General features: G+C 42.4%; 1 protein-coding gene and 1 long non-coding RNA gene across 2 annotated transcripts in view; both read left to right on the forward strand.

Moving 5' to 3' along the window:
• The window catches only part of LOC149973606 (uncharacterized), a 299,180-nt gene that overhangs the window by 48,571 nt on the left and 228,741 nt on the right, over positions 1-21,868 (forward strand). The gene's annotated exons all lie outside the window — the stretch shown is intronic.
• Positions 903-21,214, forward strand: LOC110498798 (V-type proton ATPase 16 kDa proteolipid subunit c). The gene is made up of 3 exons (XM_021575424.3): positions 903-1,628; positions 19,551-19,734; positions 20,028-21,214. The coding sequence occupies exons 1-3, from the start codon at positions 1,556-1,558 to the stop codon at positions 20,230-20,232; spliced, it is 462 nt and encodes a 153-aa protein (XP_021431099.1). The 5' UTR covers positions 903-1,555; the 3' UTR covers positions 20,233-21,214.

Here is a 21,868-nt window from a genome sequence, read left to right on the forward strand (position 1 = left end):
CTCGCTCCCACCCAAACACTGTTTGCCTCCAGCTGCTGTCGCAGTTGGCTACAAAAAACAAAGATATAAAATAATCACAAATGTTTTAGGTGAAAAAGTACACATTTCCTGACTCATAGCCGATTAGTACTTTTGACAAAAGCCCATTCGGCCGTACACTTTCAATAAAACAACGAATTTGTCCACACTTTGCGGATTTCTGAATCCTGAATCATCAAAGGAGCAGCACGAGGCCTGCATCTAGCAACTTCACATGACCCATTTTTGCAGGTGTTTCAACACACCACTACAGGGAGAGAGAGGGAGAAAGGGCAAACTCCACTGAACTTGTTTTATTGTATGGAACCACTTGGAAGTTTATGGATTTTGGGTAAACTTCTCCTTTAATAGATCCTAGGCAAATCTTAGAGCTCTAGAGGGTTACAGTCATGAAATTGCCTCTTTCTTTAAGTATCAAATATCTAAATACGCACATCCTCTGTGCAAGTTAATTAGCAACAAACCCTATGATTGCATCATGAGAGATCCGCACGGCTCAGAAACAATCGCTAGCCCCTAACCACACAATTGTATAGAGCTGAAGGGATAAGATAAATAAACGATTATGGCTGTAGCTCCTCCTTGCCATGTATTTAATTATCATTGTGAGTGTCAAATTTGGCAGGTAGAAGGGCCTATGGAACGCTAGCTAAGGAAAAGGTAGACTACTAAATTACCTGTGATTACATCACGGATGAAGGGGCTTTGCCGTGGCGTGGTTGGGGTTCGCTCTCACGGCCTGCCTGCCTGCTTATAAAAAGATGTAGAGGGGGTGGGTGGAGAAAGGAGGGGTGGGAGTACTCTGCACGATCTCTCTCTGGCTCACACACTCATAGTTACTCCCATGCTGGCCCTGGCTCTTTGAGCCAGCGCTTGCTGGGAGCGAGAGTGGGGATTCTCGGCTCCTCGACCACACAATCACTCACGCTCCACTGTTGCATTTCACATCTTACTGTAAATGACCCTTGGCATGGTATCCCAGTGCCAAATGCAGAAATCAATTTGAATGATTTCATAACGGCATTGTACAGTTCAGCCACTCAATGGGGAATTTAGTCACTGAATGCCTAGAGAGATTTCAAAGGGAAACCCTGCAGCGGAGCACACCAAAATAGACTACAATAGGGGATTACCTTAAAAAAGAATGGACATAATCTAAAGATAAAGCATTTACTTTGGATGGGTTAAATCAGAAATATATCGAATTGTTTATTTGTAATTTAAATCCAATTTGATGTGCTGCAGTAAATCATTATTAGAGGTACTTGTGAGCGCCTCCCCTACATATAGTAGTTGATGGGGTTTGGCCAGTCAGGTGATATTTTCCGCTTCACCATTTTGTGCTGCTGCTCCGCGGTGTATTTAACAGAAGATTCGTGACTTGTCCAAATACATCTCTAGTTAGCTACATAGGTTTCCCAGTTTACATTTAAAGAGCGTGTGGCCGTCGATAGGTGTAGTCGGTAAGCCATTAAGGGGAACCGCAATATCCGTTTGGTATTCTTTTAAACCGAGAATGTCGTCCGAAAGCCCCGAATACTCTCCGTTCTTCGCAGTGATGGGAGCCTCTGCAGCTATGGTTTTCAGCGGTAATTATCACACAACTCAATTACTATCTTTACCATGGCTACATTTAAATTGGTATGTGTCCATTCAAACCGCATCTCTAATGCCTGAAACCAGCACAGAAACGGCTAGCGTGACAGCGAACGAGCTAGCTAACCCAGCTAATTAGCTACGTAGCAAGCTAACCCAGTTGACTAGCTGCATAGCTAACTTAGCGTATACGCACTTGAGTCATGTATCTGCGTAGTGAATGTAAGTTAGCTTTTATCGAAACTCGTTCTCATAACTACCCAGTTCAGTAACAATACTTCCTTGCTATCTAATACATATCCTAGTTAGCCAGGTAAAGCTAACGTTAGTCGGACAGGTAACCAAGGGATGGAGTTGGACGAGAGTCCATGAATTGTCATTGGCGTATGTCACGTTAGTAGGCTGGACAATAGGAGTCTAAATTCACCCAAGGCTGGAAATGTCAGAAGGTTGTCTGAGCTGGAACACTAGCCCAATCCCATAGCAAGTTACCTCCGCAGAGCATGTTAACTGGAGTGAGTTCAATTTAGCCTTAATGGCACCCAAAGATGTATCCCTTTATTTTACCACTACAATCTGTTCTTAGGAGGAAAAATAACAACTCGTGTAGAAAGTTAACATCCCCACATCAATGGTGCCAAGTGTGCTTATGTCTGCATAAAGAGGAAACATTTGCTGTTTCTGATCTAGCGATCGACAAAAGCAGAGTACGCTGCCCAACCTTATGTAATTAGAAAGCGAGGATATTATCCTGATTAAAATGGTGTCCGACTTGACAAAATCTAAATATACACATTGCGAGATATTTGGCGAAATGTACCAGCATGCCTCTCCATAGGAAAACAGTGGGTGGGGGGTGAGGGGGGCTCAGCGTTACAAGGGCAAAAGGTATTTTGGGGCTAGCAATTGATGAGAGTATGCTGCCCAGCCATACATAAATTAGAAAGAGAAGATTGAAATTGATTCAAAGATATACAAATTGCGAGATATTTGGCTAAATAGATATACCTATATTTCCCTATAGTAAACCTCATGATAGATCTCACCCCTATAGATGACCTCAGTTCCAGAAGTCGTTTTTTGTTATAATTTTACCTACCAGCAACGTGGGCAGGTGTCATTTCCAACAATAACAAAGCAGGCATTGTAAGGTAGAACAAACTGGGACTAGGTGAAAAATGCCATAAGACAACAATAACTAGCTAATCAAGTTGCCCAGTATTTTGTTAAACTGTGTCTTTACCAGTAACCACACCTCCAAAATAATGTTTGATAAATATGTGCGTTGAGAAGTCATTTCTCAATTATTTGTGTCGGTTTATGGTTTGCGACATACCACAATTCAATCAGCTTGTTTAAAGCTGCACTAGGGTCAAACAACATTCCTTTGACACCCAAGGAGCTGGCAAGAGATATGGCCCTGAAACTACTTCAGCATAAGCCACAGCAGCCATTTTGGGTTGGCAGTGTCAGCCAATCAGCTATTTTGTTGCTCAACGCAACGTGGGCTGTTGCTACTGCTAGCTAGCATGAAGACAAACTGCAGTTTACTTTTTCAATGTCTTTCAATGTTCTTGGTGTATCAGTTTGGGATACACGCCTTAATTGAGGTATGTTTTCTGAGCCATATCCACGGTGTCTTAATATACACAGGAATGCTGTCTGACTTTAGTGCAGCTGTTAGCAAGCGGGTTGGATCTGCTGGCTACACCAGCTTTGTGCATAGTGCTACTAGTTGTACAACTGAATGCCTTCAACTGGAATGTCTTCCGCATTTAACCCAGAGAGGTGCGGGGGCTGCGTTAATAGACATGCACGGCGCCCGGGGAACAGTGGGTTAACTGCCTTGCTCAGGGGCAGTACGACAGATTTTTACCTTGTCAGCTCGGCGATTCGATCTCATTTGGGTCCCAGGCTGAAAAAGTTTAATAACCCCTGTTCTAGACGATTCTGTGCTTCCGACTTTGTGGCAACAGTTTGGAGAACTGTTTCCGCATGATAATGCCCCTGTGCACGAGGTGTGAGACAAACCATTTCGGTGTGGAAGAACTTGACTGGCCTGTACAGAGCCCTGACCTCAACCCCATCAAACACCTTTGGGATGAATTAGAACGCAGACAGCGAGCCAGGCCTAATCACCCAACATCAGTGGCTGACCTGACTAATGCTCTTGTGGCTGAATCGAAGCAAGTCTCTGCAGCAATGTTTCAGCATCTAGTGGAAAGCCTTCCCAGAAGAGTGGCGGCTGTTATAGCAGCAATGGGGGGGGACCAACTCCATTTTAATACTCATGACTTTGAAATGAGATGTTCCACAGGCAGGTGTCTACCTGCTTTTGGATATGTAGTGTAAATCAGATTGAGCCCAAACTGTACCATGTAGTAGGGAGTTGTAGTTTCCAACAACCAATATTCTACATAATTATGTTTTCTGAGCTAAACTAACTACAATGACCAGCATCCATTGCGCACCTACTTGTCCAGACTGAGACGAGAGACAGTAGAACGTGATCGGGAGAGAGCGAGCAGTTTCTTTGATTTATTTTCAGGTAGCGATACCTCAAAGATTGATAGTTGGTGTTCAGCAGTCATAAAAGTATACCTTACTTTGAAGAACTACTAAAATAGTGTTTGTCAGACCGCATAGGCAGCAGCTCTGCGATGAGCTGATGACTTGGACTGAAATAATAGTTGTCAAATAAGCCTAAAACAAATGTAATATACACAACTGAAATGTTTTATCGAGGTAATGTGGTGGTTAAGTGATGAGCAGTCGCTAACAACCGTAGGACTTGGAATTGTTTTCTGTGTTACAGCATTCAAACAACATTATTTAAAAAATAAATTTAAGATTGCAATAATGTATTTAAATAATCAAACCCGAAACAACCTCAAAAAGCACCAATCGCTCAGCACTAGGATTAAATGTCAGGAATGAAAAACTGAGTTTAAATGTATTTGACTAAGGTGTATGTAAACTTCCGACTTCAACTGTGTAAGTGATTGGTCTTTCCCAGGTTCTACAATTTAAAAGCCAGCGATCTCAGCACCAGCGCTACACAGCTGATTAAATTTATCAAAGCTTCATGATGAGTTGGTTAACTGATCATGAAGCTTTGATTAATTGAATCTGCAGTGTAGGCCTAGGGCAAAAACCAAAACATACACCCATGGAGTTCGGAAACCCTAATATAGAGGGCTTGACCTACTGGGGATATTGAATCGTGCAGCTACTGCTAGGAGCAGGAGGGTGTGTGACACTATTTTCTCCTTTTCTGTGCTGTGTGGTGGCGGCATGCCGCCTGTCTATTGTAGTTAATTCAACTCTGTAATGACTTGTGGTGGAAGGGTGTTTGTTCCCAGTTGTCCGTTTGCGTTAAGTATTCCCAATTTTACTCCTCTTCAAAACTGTTGCTGGGGTTGTGATCCTCTCACCTAGAGGTTCCTGTCAGGTGAAATTATTGCAAGTAATATGAGAACTATTGATTGCACTAAAATGCATTCATCATTTATACCCAATGTGTAGTTACTGTATGTAGGAAACACACTAGCAAGAGGCTAACCTAGCATGAGCCCTATATGTGTTTAGTGCTGACCCAGAGCTCCTATGGGTAGCGATAGCACAGGCCAGCGTGGGTAGCCCCTGTGGTTGGCAGTGGGAGTGATCTGGAGGGGGGCCACCAGGGACACCGGTGATTTCAGGCCCAGCAGCATTAAGTTTCCTTACAGGAAACGTGAGCCTGCCATCATGCGACGTCACTACAACACCACCACTACCATGATTGAGAAACAAACTGGTAATTTACACATTATCTACTGATTTGTGTATGCATTTGTAAACCATTGCCTATATTGTGCTTCATGATAATTTAAAAGGTAATAATTGTAGACTGGAGTTGATTTCTTTGAGAATGTGGTTAAGCACACCCACTGAAACGTATGTGAACTGTGCATTATACAGCAGCCTGTGAAGACAGTCTCACACTAATTTCATATTACTGCAGTTCCTAGTTAATTATAGTCTTTCATGTCTTGACTCGAAGTGGGAGGTATCAACTCTTGCAAGGTGGAGGCACCGTAATGGAATCACAAATGTTGGTTAGTCTCACTTGTAGTAGAGGCATCATGAATAGCCTTGGAACTAGGGCAGTCCCCGACAACAAATAAAATACACATCTTGGTCGACCGGGAGTAGTCTCTTCTTTCGACCAATCGTCTACATTTTACAATGTGTTTAAATAAAATAAACGATATGTAGGCTACTTAGCTTGTCTGATGCTTTAAGCACTGATTAAATAATTAATACTCACATTTTTGACCGATATCGTCCTTGCCAAAATAATACAGATAAACATTTTTTACTGCCCTTTTTAAGCGTTCTAGTACAGTTAAATAGTTAGACCGCTGCGTCCATGTGTGTTAAGGCACTGCATCTCAGTGCAAGAGGCGTCACCACAGTCCAGGCTGTGTCACGTCCGGCCGTGATTGGGAGTCCCATAGGGCGGTGCACAATTGGGCCAGCGTCGTCCGGGCCATCATTGTAAATAAGAATTTGTTCTTAACTGACTTGCCTAGTTAAATAAAGGTTACACACACCACACTGACAGTTTTGTTGACGTTTACGTATGTCCCCATTACCAGTAAAACAATCTTTTTTTTTTCACGTACTTGCTGTTTTGTTCAGTCGTTTCATTCTCAACCAGGATTTATATGGTTTGGTTCTTTTTGTCAAAAAAGATACACGTCAAATAACACAACAATGTTTCAGTAGTTAACTATATAGCTAGCTAGGTGTCATCTAAAATAACCCTACTTTATAAAACAGTTCTTATTTGATTAATGGTTGGACCCATCTATGTGAAGCAAGCCACAATAGTTAGCTTTCAAAATAAAAGTAATTATATTTGTATTCATTTGCATCACTGTCAATGACATACTTTTATTTTGAAGGCAAACCGCAAATTCTACTTGTGCCTAATCCTAACCCGGTCGGGTCGAGCATCACTAGCCAGATGAAGCTAGCTGAAGTTCAATTTCAATAGGTGAACAACAAGTGGCAACCTAGCTAATACCTACTCACAAGGTTTCTTAAATCATTGCTAAGAATAATGAAAATTACTGCAGTTTCAACTGGTCATTGTTTTCAGGCTGGTTGTGTTGGTGCTAGCTACCCCAGTTGTTGCGGTCGAACAAATGAGTGCTTTATTACCAATGCTGTATTGTAAACGCATCGTTCGTGGCCAGCGTTTGCTTGTTTGCAGATTTTTTTTGTACAGCTTTGACAGTGCTACTGCATCTGACCCAAACGGCGTTCCATAGTATGTATGTGGTGAAGCTAATAGCAGTGACGCTATTACTGTGTGACTGAAATCTGAAAAATAGCTCACTTGGTAGTGTGTACCAGTGCTCAACCAGTTGGCGAAAGCCAACATTACCCACGACAGAGACCGGTTGATTGTCAAGGGCAAAGAATTCCATTAGCTTGGCTTTAATGGATTTCGCCTTTGATTTGTCTCACTGAAAATGTCTTGTCTGTAGCAACTGTATTGTCATTCTCAATGGATGTAAAAACAGACTTTGTTTACTTGCTGTTTTGAGGTGAAGAAAATGTTTATTTGAGAAGCTCAACAATGGTGAAGACAATCAGAAATATTATCAGATCCCCCAAATGTATAGGCCTACATTTGCAAGCAGGCCAGGTGGCCTTGATCTACTTCTATGCATAATCAGGTGCGTGTCCTTACTCAACATTGATTGACATGAGCGCCCCAAACAATAGACTTGTAAATGGAATGAAATAAGTTAAAATGTGTTCCTCACAAGCGTAGCCTAGGTTGTGCGGCCAGCAAACAACTTGTCTACTCCGACAATGAGAACAGTAAAAGACTGAAATAATATATTGAATGCATTAACAAATGACCCTAACCAAACTAACGTTGTAGATTAGAATAGTAAATGTACTATTGGTGATACTTGTGTGCCATCCCTGCGGCTTACGCAATGGATTAGTCCACTGAGACAGGTGTGAGTCAGACGGGTGTCTCGTGTGCCAAGCAATATATGTATGAGACCAAACAGTCGACTAAATGGGGTCAGCCCTACTTGGAATACTACCATGGGTTTTAATTTAGCTTTAAAGCACAATCGATGACCTAATCATTTGATAACAGGTTAGATTTCATTGGGCGCGGTGGCGATGGCTGCTCCGAGTTGGTGGTCATCAGTTGAGCCTGCGTCGTATCGACAGGGTAGTGGCCTGTTATGTCTGCAGCCTCATCTGCGTCAGGCCCCTGCTCTTAATTGGTAGTCGGTCCAGGCGCTGACTGGCAACAACGCAGAGGAGGAATAAATACACTGAGTAATGATAGACAACTATTTCTATTGAGCGGTAATTCCCCATTGACCTCTTATCTGTTGTGTATTATCTTAACCAAGCTACTGTAAGAATACTTTATGTTCCAGTGTGGAGTTCAATAGAGATTGCATCATCTCTGGATCTGTTGGGGCAGTATGTGAATTGGAATGGGTTTCTGGGATGATGGTGGTGTGAGCCAAGACTACCCTTTTCAAAGCATTTCATGGCTACAGATGTGAGTGCTATGGGGCAATAGTCATTTAGACGGGTTACGTTGGCGTTCTTGGTCACAGGGACTATGCTCAACATTAGTCAAAAATAGCATTCTAAATATTCACTTTGCTCTTCATCAGAATGCACTCCCAGGAATCGCAGTTCCACAATAAATGCTTGTTTTGTTCGATAATGTTCATTTCTGTCCAATAGCTTCTTTTGTTAGGGCGTTTGGTAAACACATCCAAAAGCGCCATCTGGTCCAGTCGGACGAAACATTCAAAAAGTTATATTACAGGTCGCAGAAACTTGTCAAACTAAGTATAGAATCAATCTTTAGGATGTTTTTATCATAAATGTTCAATAATGTTCCAACTGGAGAATTCCATTGGAGAATTCCATTGCCTGTAGAAAAGTATATGGAACGAGAGTTACCTCATGTGAAAGCGCGTGACTGAGAACGAGGCTGCAGGCAGACCCCTTAGTTAAACCGCTCCTATCCGGCCCCCTTTCACTCGAAGCCTGAAACGATGTTCTAAAGACGGTTGACATCTAGTGGAAGCCTTAGGAAGTGCAGCAACCCATATCCCACTGTGTATTCAATAGGGGTGAGTTCAAAAACTACAAACCTCAGATGTCCCACTTCGTGTTTGGATTTTTTTTCTACGGTTTTTGCCTGCCATATGAGTTCTGTTATACTCACATACATCATTCAAACAGTTTTAGAAACTTCAGTGTTTTCTATCCAATTTCTATCTAATAATAATATGCATATATTAGTATCTGGGACTGAGTAGGAGGCAGTTCACTCTGGGCACGCTAGTCATCCAAAAGTGAAAATGCTGCCCCCTATCCCAAAGAAGTTAAGAATAAATTCTTATTTACAATGACTGCCTACACCGGCCAAACACGGACGGCGCTGGGCCAATTGTGCGCCGTCCTATGGGACTCAATCACGGCCGGTTGTGATACCAGGGTGTCTGTAGTGATTCCTCAAGCACTGAGATGCAGTGCCTTAGACCGCTGCGCAAATCGGGCCATATACTGTGTATATACAGTGGATTTGGAAAGTATTCAGACCCCACTCCTGCGTTGTCTTGGCTGTGTGCTTAGGGTTGTTGTCCTGTTGGAAGGTGAACCTTCACCCCAGTCTTCACCTGCTCCCAGAGCGCTCAGGATCTTTCATCAAGGATCTCTCTGTACTTTGCGCTGTTCATCTTTCCCTTGATCCTGACTAGTCTCCCAGCATCGCTGCTGCTGAAAAATATCCGCACAGCATGATGCTGCCACCCATGCTTCACCGTAGGGATGGCGCTAGGTTTCATCCAAACGTGACGCTTGGCATTCAGGCCAAAGAGTTCAATCTTGGTTTCATCAGATCAATCTTGTTTCTCATGGTCAGTCCTTTTAGGTGCCTTTTGGCAAACTCCAAGCGGGCTGTCGTGCCTTTTTTTATTTTTACTGAGTTGCCTCCGTCTGGCCACTCTACAATAAATGCCTGATTTGGTGGAGTGGAAGGTTCTCCCATCTCCACAGAGCAACTTTGGCGCTCTGTCAGTGACCATCGAGTTCTTGGTCACCTCTCTGACCAAGTCTTCTCTTCCCCGATTGCTTAGTTTGGCCAGGCGGACAGCTCTAGGAAGAGTGTTGGTGGTTCCAAACTTCTTCCATTTTAAGATTGATGGAAGAAACTGTTCTTGGGGACCTTCAATGCTGCAGAAATGTTTTGTTACCCTTCCCCATATCTGTGCCTCCACACAATCCTGTCTCGGAGCTCTACTGACAATTTGAGTTCATGGCTTGGTTTTTGCTCTGACTTGAACTGTCAACAGTGAGATCTGTAATATAGACAGGTGTGTGTACCTTTCCAGATCATGTCCAATCAATTGAATTTACCACAGGTGGACTCCAAGTTGTAGAAACATCTCATGAATGATCAACGGAAACAGGATGCACCTGAACTCCATTTCGAGTCTCATAGCAAAGGGTCTGAATACTTATGTAAGTAAGGTGTGTTTTTTTTGTTTGTTTTTTTTTTTCTCCCATTTTCAGAAATGTCAACCTGTGTTCACTTTGTCATTATGGGGTATTGTGTGTTGATTGAGGAAAGCGATTCATTCAGACTTAGAATATTGTTGTAACATAACAAAATGTGGAAAAAGTCCAGGGGTCTGAATACTTTCTGACTATTTCCTAATACACTATATGGTTGGTCTTGGTTTATGAATGAGAGTGCATGAGGGCAGCTTTTTGGTGAGGGTCATTCATTGTTTCAACATGGAAGTAATTGCATGAACAAAATACTACCTTGGGTCAGAGTGGAAGCTGCAAGCTATCACTTTAGGGGTTGTGGCATGATAATAGCTGTTCACAATACTTATCTGGAGATTTAAAAAAAAAAAATGTATACGAAGTAGTGTTAGGCTCCTGAGGTGCTGCTGTAGCTAGGGCTGTTGCGGTCATGAAATTTCATTAGCTGGTGATGGTCAAGCAAATAACTGCCGGTCTCACGGTAGTTGAAAGTTACTTAATATACACATTTAGCATCTCCTGGCTTTCACGCATAGCCTACAAGCCACAGATGCAGACATTTTGAAACATATTTGTAAAAGTCTAGTAAATGCATGTAATATAGCCTACATGTCACAATAAATCCATTATTTTAAATGGGTCTAAAGAAACATGATATGAATAAAATGTAGAATGCTGCTATTTTCTTCTAAGACAGTCGCAGTTGCCCTGAAATGGCTGTGGCTACACTAGTAGACAAGATTTGCTTAGAATTCTGTGGCAATATTTTATAGTATGAAGAATACAATTAAACATAGCTGAGTAAAATGGAAAGGATATGTTCTCCGAATTATTTGAGGGAGTGCGTCTTTTCTGTGGTGAGCGGTTAACAAAGAAATAGGTACTCCTATATGCTTCTTTATTTGTAACTTTAGTTGTGATACAAACATTGGGCTGTGTTTTTGGTTTTTAATTCATTCTAAGTCTGCATGAAAGGCATGAGCTCTGCTTTGTTTCTTGTGCAGGCTGTACACACTTCATCAGTCTCTCATTCACAATTTTACAAGCACTTGATAATGTGTTGAGTTTCCCAGTGGCATTCCCTTTGTTTGGCCATAATGCCCCCTAAAAACATCCATGCCTTTTTTGGGGGGTGGTGTCCATTGTGCCGTTGGGCTGAATATAACAATTAAAATTCCTTTCTCCCAACTGCAACCTCGCACTCAAAAGGTTCCCGAGAAGGCATGCGTTTCTTGCCTTACTGCACACATGCTGGGCATCATTCACAAGTGATAGGCTAATATTGTCACCATCACACTCTTGATTAAATCTTGTCTTTACATATACTAAATAATATGTGTGAAATTTGTTTTGATTTAGAATGAACTATCATGCACCTGTCGGGGCAGGGGAAGAACATGTATTTTCTATGCACTTTTTTATGCCAGCGAGGTAGGGGAAATGTGTTTTAATATTAGGAAAGTTGAGAGAAATATAGTACGCCTAGCCTATAGGAGCTGATGCGCTCCTATTTTTAATAGAGGCCATCACTCTGTTTTTTTCACAATTGCATAGCCTATAGAAATGTTGCTCAACATGAGCTCATGGGCTCTCATGTAGTGTTTGATTTAGATTTTGGATTACGTTGACGTCAGAGCGATTGGAGGGACAGTGCTGAGTACCAGTTAGCAAGTTTGTTGGCTTCTAATGACCATCCGCAGCATCAGAGCCTGGAGAAGCCTAATTACCGTGACTAAACGGTCACGTGGAATTTGACTGCCATCATGACTTGTGACCGCTGGTGTTGCGGTAGTACGGTCACAGTAACGGCCCTAGCTGTAACATCAACCCTTCTGTGGATAGACTTCCCTACCATGAGGGATTGAGAAAGTGCTAGGCTATTACACAAGTCTTCAGTAAATGCATCAGGTCTAAATAGGGATATATTCCAACTTCATATTCATCTCCTCACCAATCAACATATGTGAACATAGAAACGTGCTATGTTTTGTAGTAAAAAAGAGGAATTTAAGTGTTTACAATGACATTAGTAGACTGTTAGGCAATGCCTACTCATAATTGGTTAAAATTGCACTCTGATGTCATTGGAAACACCTATTTCACATGTGTTGAATATGAAGTAAAGTTTTTTTTAATGCCTCTAATTTGATATTACTTTGTCTTAAAAATAGACTAATACGTGACACTGCCTCACTTAAAATGTGTGAATCTGTTCAATGGCCTGACAAGGTTGGAGCAGAATAACTTAACCTTGCATAGATGGCATCAGTCTTGTGACAAGTCTGTGTAGGGGTCTGGCGGGTGGCTGACTGCAATGTGCATATTTTAAGGATTTGCCAGTCACTTCCTCTAGTCTAGAGCCACCATTACACAAAGCTCCAGAGACACTGCCTTGTTTCAGGCTGCCTTGACAGTACATGGAGCTCTCTGGATACCTGTATGAAATTTCTTGAGGCTACATGCCACGGGATTTGTCCTGAAGCATGTTCAAGGGCTGACATAACTAAAATGTTCTTCTTGACTTTACTGTTACCAAGTAGTCAGTTGGACTGCTTTTGTTGTTTGGTTGGATGCAACATAGCTAGATTGGTAGGAATCCCTACTTTAAGAGATGGATGGTTTTATTGATTCAAATTGTATTAGCCACCCACTGAAAGAACATATTTGCATTCTTCCATGTGAAGTATCTGTAAACTCTTGAAGAACCATGTTGAAATATGCTATTCTTTCACTCTGTAGCTGCTGTGCCAATGCTAGGGCCCTATAAAATCTGCGTTGCAGACGGAATCCAGACAAAATGCAATTCTGTGATTCCATCTATATTAAAAAAACGTATTGAACTTAGTAGGAAATTCACTAAATGTATTGAATTTACAACATTCTTTAATTTGCCCAAAGAACGTGAACAAAAAGCATCAGTGATTCGTATTTTCCTTAAACTTTCTGAATAGGCAACAACAAAGGAATGCCCCTGTGTGCGTGATTGTCTACCTCTTTGTGTAGCCATTATCGATGATGCTAATGTAATGACAACCATATTCTGGTAAATGGAAAGCCTTTCCCAAAAACCACCTCAATTATATGTTAGCCACCTACAAAGTTGCCTATGCTAGAGGTCTTCACGGATCCACCTGTACCCGAGCCCCGATCAAGGACCCTAGCGGGGTCTGGAACCAGAATTCTAAATGTCATGGGTCTGGGTCAGATCTGATATGATTGTCTCGGGTATGTGTACTTTTAACTGACTTCATCAAAGCTGCAATAAGCTACACTCATTGAGCCTCTGTGTGTGGCATGTTGGGACATCTAATAAATTGATGGAATTGACAGTTAAAGGAGAAGGATAGGCTACAACTACCAAGAGCCAACAGGTAGGCTGATACATAATATTCTGAATGGAGTTATTTGTAACTGTAGGATGAGTGCATGCACTGCAACCTCAACTAACATTTGCTAGCTTAACTAGTGTCTCCTGGTTTGATGCAGTCAAGACTTACAATGTAATCATATTAGATAAATAACCTAGAAATGGCAGCTATTAGTTTACTATAGTGTGAGTCTGCTTAGTTAGTTGCTGTCTCTACCTCCCTCGTCACTTACCCACAAGCACGGCCCCTACCCCGTCTGCTAGAGCGACACCTTTCTCTCCCTCCTTTCGCGCCTTATCTGCTCCGGTTAATAAAGTAGCTTAAATGACATTTCTGCTGCTTCATCACTGTACGGACAGGGTCTAGATTCGATCATGTCGGTACGGGTCTGGTTTCCTCTGGTCCGTTCAGAATGGGTCTCTATATTTAAATGTATTTATGTCCATTTCGGATGGGGGTCCAACTTTTTGGACCTGTGAAGACTTCTAGTCTTTGCCTAACTTGCAAATAATCATGATATCAATCCAGTGGCCATTTTGTTTAGCTAAATCTGCAACCAGATGAGTGCTACTGAAATATCGCTATCCAGGCAACCATCTCTGGCTGGTGCACAATTTAATTAAAGGGCAACTACACCTGAAATTCTACATTTTGTAGATTTTCCACAGACCTCAAGTGGTCTCCTGGTGTGGTTTAAGCATTGTGGACATTTCTTTTTTCAATTTTCTTTTTTTCTTTTTTTAAGAGTAAGAACCTAGAAAAACAAAAGGGGGGAAAATGGGATCAAGCAAAAAAATAATCACAGACCCTGTCCTATTCATTCTGCACACACAAGGACTCACTCATAGAGAGAGCATAGTCTAAGATGAATCCAATGTTCCCTTTAGTACTCATGGAGGCTGAACATCGACATTCACAAAGGAGCATCATTGATCCACCACCCATTCCATATTCCCTGGGTGTTGTGGTCAGTCTGCAGTGCAAGAGACCTGTTTAGAGATTTAAAGGTCTAGGGAGTCAAACTCTAGTGTGTTGTAATATTTACACAGTAAATGCAAATCTCCACATGTAACACATCGAACTGGATAATTCACTCTTTTTGGGCATAATTTCTCCCAAAGTTCTCCTTGAAGTCATATTCACATACTATTGCTATATCCTGGAGCTTCTTAGCACTCCTTGCTGGGTAGAGGCAAACATAATATGTATCTTGTCCAGTAGCATTGTGCAAGAAGGACAAGGGAAGAGTGGCTCAGGCAGTAGCTGCAACTTAGGTTGCATATTAGACGCTCTGGTCAGTCGTAGCCACCTCAGGGCTTTCAGTTTAGTGTGATCTCACTGCGGGTGATGCATGGCTGACGTGGGAGAAATCTCGTCAGCCCATTCTGCCTGATTCACGACCACGGCGGCCTGTCACCCCCCCCCCCCCCCCGACCGAGCACATCCATTTCTAGAGGCCCATGAGAGTATTGATTTTTATCACAACACTGGTCTGCCTCTCCTGCAGACGTTGGCACTCTGACTACTCTGGCTGTCTGCATCCTGGTCTCTGTCGTTTTGAGCCTCCTGTCGGCGTGCTGACTGCATTCTGCTGGGCCTCTATTACATTAGTGCCCTGCTGCCGCTTGTTATGTAAAAATGTTCCCAGCTAATTTTCACGTTCTGATTGTTCTCGGTTCTGACTTCAGATGACGCTTGTGGGCATAGAGCAAAATGGACAATGCTTTTGTGAGTCAGCTTTTTAGACCTGGCTCCAAATAGTTTCTAATGTTTCAGGTGTTAGACCTTTTCGTGAGTAAAAAATATTATTGGCAATGTTATTGGGTCCGACTTCGGACTAGTCCACTGAATTTTGTGGGTGTTGTAGTGCAAAAAGGGAAACCCGTTCATGTTTGAGTCGCAGCTTTTTAGAACTGGGTCCAATACTTTCTAGCTCAAACGGTTTAGATGTCACATACGTTTTCAAACATAACGTCACAATTGATCAGAACGTGAAATTTTTTAAGCGGGGAATGTTTTTACATGACACTGGTTTAACGCTGTCATAGAAATGTAATCTATTTTATTGAGTGCTGCCAATGTGACATCAGATTGTTTCTGTGGCGACTGGTGCTGGTTTGTATCCTTTCTGAGCTGCTGCTTTGTTGTCTGCAGGGATGTGACATTCTGCTGGTCTGAAGTCAGCAGCTTCCTGTATGGAGAACCTAATGAGTCTATTCTTCAGGCAGTCAGGGAGGTGGAGTGATTTAGATTTCTGCAGCTCTTGCACAGGATGAAAGCCTTTTAAAAAAATACATTTTTAAAGCCATTGAATGGACAGGGTTAACCTCAGCTCTCTGTTCCCCGATGGTATCTATGGGTTGAGGTGGAGAGAATTTGCCCTGAACCGTAACTGTTAAATGGAGCGACTGGTTTGAGATCCGCAGTCAAGCTCATTTTCAGTGTGGGAGCACATGATGCTGGACATTTCCTCATACACAAGAATTTCCCAGCTGTAGCTACGTTGCCCTTGTACAGGGAACATAAACTATGGAGTTTTGTTACCTAATCGATTTCAGTTCCTCCATATTGCTCAACTCTGTATTCTACTCTATTTGTACATTTCTCTAATCACAGAATTAAATGGTACATAATTATATCATGGTATTGTTGCGTACTCCCGATTTGGCTTGAAGGGCATTCTAGAGCGTGCATTATTTCCCTGTAACTTACGGTATATTTGCACGGTAGAATTCAATGGCTATAGTACATTTTTTGTTTTGTTTGAGCTGCTTTTTAAAGCAAAAGTCTAATTGAAAACAGTGTTGGTATTGTTGAATTCGATTTTCATAATTGCAAGTTGGACTGATGGTTTGGTTAACTAAACTAGCAAGTCTGTTTTATGTTACCACGGTAACTACTGTAGCTATCTAGTAAACTTACTTTTGGACTTGTAGTGAAGCTAGTATGTGGACACCTGCTTTTTGAACATCTCGTTACAAAATCATGGGCATTAATATGGAGATGGTCCCCCTGCTGCTATAACAGCCTTCACTCTTCTGGGAAGGCTTCCTACTAGATGTTTGAACATTTCTGCGGGGACTTGTTTGCGTTCAGCTACAAGCATTAGTGAGGTTGGACACTCGGCGTTCCAATTCATCCCAAAGGTGTTCGATGGGGTTGAGGTCAGGGCTCTGTGCATGCCAGTCAAGTTCTTCCACACAGATCTCGACAAACCATTTTTTTAATGTATGCACGCATATTTTTAGCAGATGTTATTGTGGGTGTAGCGAAATGCTTGTGCTTCTAGTTCTGACAGTGCAGCAATATCTAACAATTTCTCACAACATATACTCTACACACAAATCCAAGTAAAGCAATGGAATTAAGAATATATAAATATGGATGAGTAGTATAGAATACAGTATAAACATGAGTTGAGTAATGCAAGATATGTAAACATTATTAAAATGTCCAATGACTTCAAGTCTGTGTATATAGGCTGCTTACTATCTGTGCTATAGATGGCTATTTAAGCCTGATGTACTTGAGATGGAAGCTATTTTTCAGTCTCTCGGTCCCAGCTTTGATGCACCTGTACTGACCTCGCCTTCTGGATAATAGCGGGGTGACCAGGCAGTAGCTTGGGTGGTTGTTGTCCTTGATGGTCTTTCTGACCTTCCTGTGACATTGGGTGCTGTAGGTGTCCTGGAGGGCATGTAGTTTTCCCCCAGTGATGCCTTGTGCCGACAGCATCACCCTCTGGAGAGCCCTGAGGTTGTGGGCCATGCAGTTGCCGTACCAGGTGGTGATACAGCCAGCCCGACAGGATGCTCTCAATTGTGCATCTGTAAAAGTTTTAGGTGACGACATTTCTTCAGCCACGTGACGTTGAAGAGGTGCTATTGCGCCTTCACCACACTGCCTGTGTGGGTGGACCGTTTCAGTGACGTGTACGCAGAGGAACTTAACTTTCTACCTTCTCCACTGCTGTCCCGTCAATGTGGATAGGGGGGTACTCCCTCTGCTGTTTCCCGAAGTCCACGATCACCGTTTTGTTGAGTGAGACTGACACCACACTCCGAGGGCCCTCACCACCTCCCTATAGGCTGTCTCATCGTTGTTGGTAAGCAAGCCTACTACTGTTGTCTGCAAACTTGATTGAGTTGGAGGCATGCTTGGCCACGCAGTCATGGGTGTACAAGGAGGGGGCGGAGCACTCGGAGCAAGGGCCTTGAGCTTAATGATGAGCTTGGAGGGTACTATGGTGTTGAATGCTGAGCTATAGTCAATGAACAGGATTCTTACATGGGTATTCCTCTTGTCCAGATGGGATGGTGAAGGTGATTGCATTGAATGTGAACCTATTGGGATGGTAAGCAAATTTAAGTTGGTCTAGGGTGACGGGTAAGGTGGAGGTGATTATGATCCTTGACTAGTCTCTCAAAGCACTTCGTTACAGAAGTGAGTACTATGGAGCAATAGTCATTTAGTTCAGTTACCTTTGCATTCTTGGGTAAAGGAACAATGGTGGCCATCTTCAAGCATGTGGGGACAGCAGACTGGGATAGGGAAAGATTGAATATGTCAGTAAACACACCAGCCAACTGGTCTGCGCATGCTCTGATGACGCGGCTAGGGATGTTGTCTGGGCCGGCAGCCTTGCGAGGGTTAACACGTTTTAAATGTTACTCACGTCGGCTATGGATAAGGAGAGCCCACAGTCCTTGGTAGCGGGCAGCGTCGGTGAAACTGTTATCCTCAAAGCAGAAGGTGTTTAGTTTGTCCGGAAGCAAGACGTCAGTGTCCGCAACATGGCTGGTTTTCCTGTAGTCTGATTGTCTGTAGACCCTGCCACACACGTCTCTTGTCTGAGCCGTTCAATTGCGACTCCACTTTCTCTATACTGATTTGATTGCCTTGCGGAGGGATTGGGTACACTGTTCGTATTCTGCCATATTCCCAGTTGCCTTGCCATTGTTAAATGGGGTGGTTCACGCTTTCAGTTTTGCGCGAATGCTGCCATCTATACACAGTTTCTGGTTAGGATAGGTTTTAATTGTCGCAGTGGGTACACCATCTCCTATACACGTTCTGAAAAAACTCAGTCACCGTCTATGTATTCGTCAATATTTATTTCGGAAGCTACCCAGAACATATCCCAGTTCGTGTGATCAAAACAATCTTGACGTGTGGATTCCGATTGGTCAGACCAGCATTGAATAGTCCTTAGCAAGGATACTCCCTGTTTGAGTTTCTGCCTATAGGAAGGGAGGAGCAAAATTGAGTCATGGTTTCATTTGCCTAAAGGATGGCGAGGGGGGGCCTTGTATGCATCCCGGAAGTTTGAGTAACAGTGATCAACTGTTTTTCCATCGCGAGCACTAGATTCAATATGCTGATAGAATTTAGGCAGCTTTTTCCTCAAATTTGCTTTGTTAACTTCTTATGAATCAGTGGGATGCGAGCGTCCGGTGAACAATTTTGCACGGACAATTTTTCAGTTTTTGATTTGTTAAAGTTTGAAATATCCAATAAATGTCATTCCACTTCATGATTGTGTCCCACTTGTTGTTGATTCTTCACAAAAAAATAGTTTTTATATCTTTATGTTTGAAGCCTGAAATGTGGCAAAAGGTCGCAAAGTTCAAGGGGGCCGAATACTTTCGCAAGGCACTGTATGTGTACTTCAGTGGATGTTGAAAACATTTGTTAATTTAACACATTTTTAGTGGCAAATGTGTTAAATTATAGCCATTGTATGAAGGGGATAATCAACTGTGGGCTCTGCGTTCTCTGGTAAATGTAACTCCTTGGAAGGTCAGTTCCACTCAGTTAGCATGTCGTGGAACACGCCTTCCACATCGCTCATTGTTTTCCATAGAACGCATAGCCCCTTGTTGATTATTCTGTGTTTAAATATTTACTATATCTCAATGGATCTAATTTTCTTCTCCCCCCCCCCCCCAGCCTTGGGAGCAGCCTATGGCACGGCTAAGAGTGGAACAGGAATTGCTGCCATGTCAGTGATGAGGCCAGAGCTCATCATGAAGTCCATCATTCCAGTGGTCATGGCGGGTATTATAGCCATCTACGGCCTGGTGGTAGCGGTGCTCATCGCCAACAACATCTCCGAGAAGGTCACCCTCTACAAGTCAGTCTGACATCTCCCTTTATTTCTACACATTGTCTCCATTTGCATTTCCCCTCGATTCCTAATACTTCTAACAGGCTCTGAGGCAACTGGTCCATCAATCCATTACGCCTGACATTAATATTAGATGAAATCTATATACCATAAAAATAAAAATTGTTGCCCAGTATTTTGTTAGTCGTTAATTGAAAACATGTCATCTTACTATTGTCATGTGTTCGTTCGGTAACATAGTAACCCTATCCACTGTATTGGTACTATGGTAATCCCCTGTCCCTCTGTCTCTGTTGTAGGAGTTTCCTTCATCTTGGTGCTGGGCTGAGTGTGGGCTTGAGCGGGTTGGCAGCTGGCTTTGCAATTGGTATTGTAGGTGATGCGGGGGTTCGGGGCACGGCGCAGCAGCCCCGGCTCTTCGTGGGCATGATCCTCATCTTAATCTTTGCCGAGGTCCTCGGGCTCTACGGTCTCATCGTGGCCCTCATCCTGTCCACGAAATAAACCAACAACCTCTCCACCAATCTGTCTTATGTTGCTGAAGGAGGAAAAAAATTAATGAATGACAAAATAAAAATAAATTATTGTATAATAAAAAATGGCTCCATAAATATGGTCTTCTCTCTACAATGTGTACAGTCGTCCCAATTTGATAGTCATATGCAATGTAGTGATTTGTCTGTCCTGTGTGTTGCAAAATGTATGAAGATTCCCCCCCCACTGGTTTACAGCCTCCATGCTTGCCAGGTTTCTTGCTGATTTCTGCCTCTGGTCTTAGAGCAGACCAAAGGGCCCCACTGGCTTACAGCCTCCTGCATTGATCTGGCTGTTTACATGATTTCTGCATTTAATGTCTGAGGATCTATTTGTAAAGGAACATATGTATGGACTTAACGTTGTTTTTTTTTTGTTTTATTTATAAATGTTTAAATGGGGCAAACCTCTTTAATTCCCCATGAATTCTATAGATTTAATGCACTGTGGGTTAACTGTGATGTGGTTGGAGTTCCTCTGGATGTATTATATGGGTTAAGATTGCCTTTAGTGTGTGGCTGGTGGAGTGGGCGTTGTGTAACTATTTTAATCGGGATGAAAACATTGCAGTGTTTCGAATGTGTTCATGTAGTACCGCTGTTTGATTGCATTAAAGGTTGTTGCCCAGTGTTGGGTCTCACAAGTGTAATTTTCAAAACATCTTCTCTCCAGCTTCTTCATCCCTGCTCGTCTGATTGTTCACCACACATCGCTTCCAGTAAACATGCCTGGAGTTAGATTTTGGTTGAAAATTCCTTGTACTTTGCCATACTTACTGTAATTCAAATGGGTAGCCAGGTGATGTTTTGGTGTAGGAATGTTTCACAGGTAGTATGCTTAAGATATGGGTTATTTTCAAGGTGATGTTGGTAGAAAAAAAAGGGTACCATTTAGCTCAATTCATTGTTTTAGAAATCTTCAATTTTTATTAAAAATAAACTTCATTTGAATTAATTACATCTCACATCGTGGTCACTTGCGTAAAACAATCCATTAAAGGATGTGGCGGTTTTATTGTACTTTAGTTATAAATCCTGCTTTAACGTTCAGCATCCAGAGAGTCATTCTTCATACAATGGCTAATGCCTCTGCCATCAAATATTCACCTCTAGAGAGGACACCAGAGCAACTGACAGCTGAGAACTTTAAAACAGCGGGTGGCCGTCCTCTTGCCTCTGACCAAGTTAGGTGGTCATTTTCAAATCATTTCCCAACGATTCTACATGTTGAAACACCACCGATCGACATAAATATTGGGTGTGAGTAACAAGGCTGCTGCAGAAGATATGGCTTACCGCTCAGGGAATTAGGTAAATTAGCAGCTTTTTTACTCAGTGATAGCTTTCAACTCGTATATGAAGCAGGTGATCATTGAGTGTTAATGATGAAATGGTCAATAATCTGCTTACTTTGACCTCTATCGCTTTGACTGAAATGTATCATCTCTTCCCCTGGGGCGGCAGGTAGCCTAGTGGTTAGAGTGTTGGACGAGTAACTGAAAGGTTGCAAGATTGAATTCCCGAGCTGACGAGGTAAAAATCCTTTGTTCTGAACAAGGCAGTTAACCCACTGTTCCTAGGCTGTCATTGAAAATAATAATTTATTC

Source organism: Oncorhynchus mykiss, chromosome 20 (assembly GCF_057628025.1).
Source record: "Oncorhynchus mykiss isolate SJ-2025 chromosome 20, ASM5762802v1, whole genome shotgun sequence".
Classification (NCBI taxonomy): domain Eukaryota; kingdom Metazoa; phylum Chordata; class Actinopteri; order Salmoniformes; family Salmonidae; genus Oncorhynchus; species Oncorhynchus mykiss.

What these genes read in the sequence shown, in the direction of transcription:
- LOC110498798 (XM_021575424.3), top strand. Translation starts at nt 1,556, where the DNA reads ATGTCGTCCGAAAGCCCCGAATACTCTCCGTTCTTCGCAGTGATGGGA. An exon ending in TGCAGCTATGGTTTTCAGCG is followed by an intron (nt 1,629 to 19,550) that starts GTAATTATCACA and finishes CCCCCCCCCCAG; the next exon opens with CCTTGGGAGCAGCCTATGGC. An exon ending in GAGAAGGTCACCCTCTACAA is followed by an intron (nt 19,735 to 20,027) that starts GTCAGTCTGACA and finishes TCTCTGTTGTAG; the next exon opens with GAGTTTCCTTCATCTTGGTG.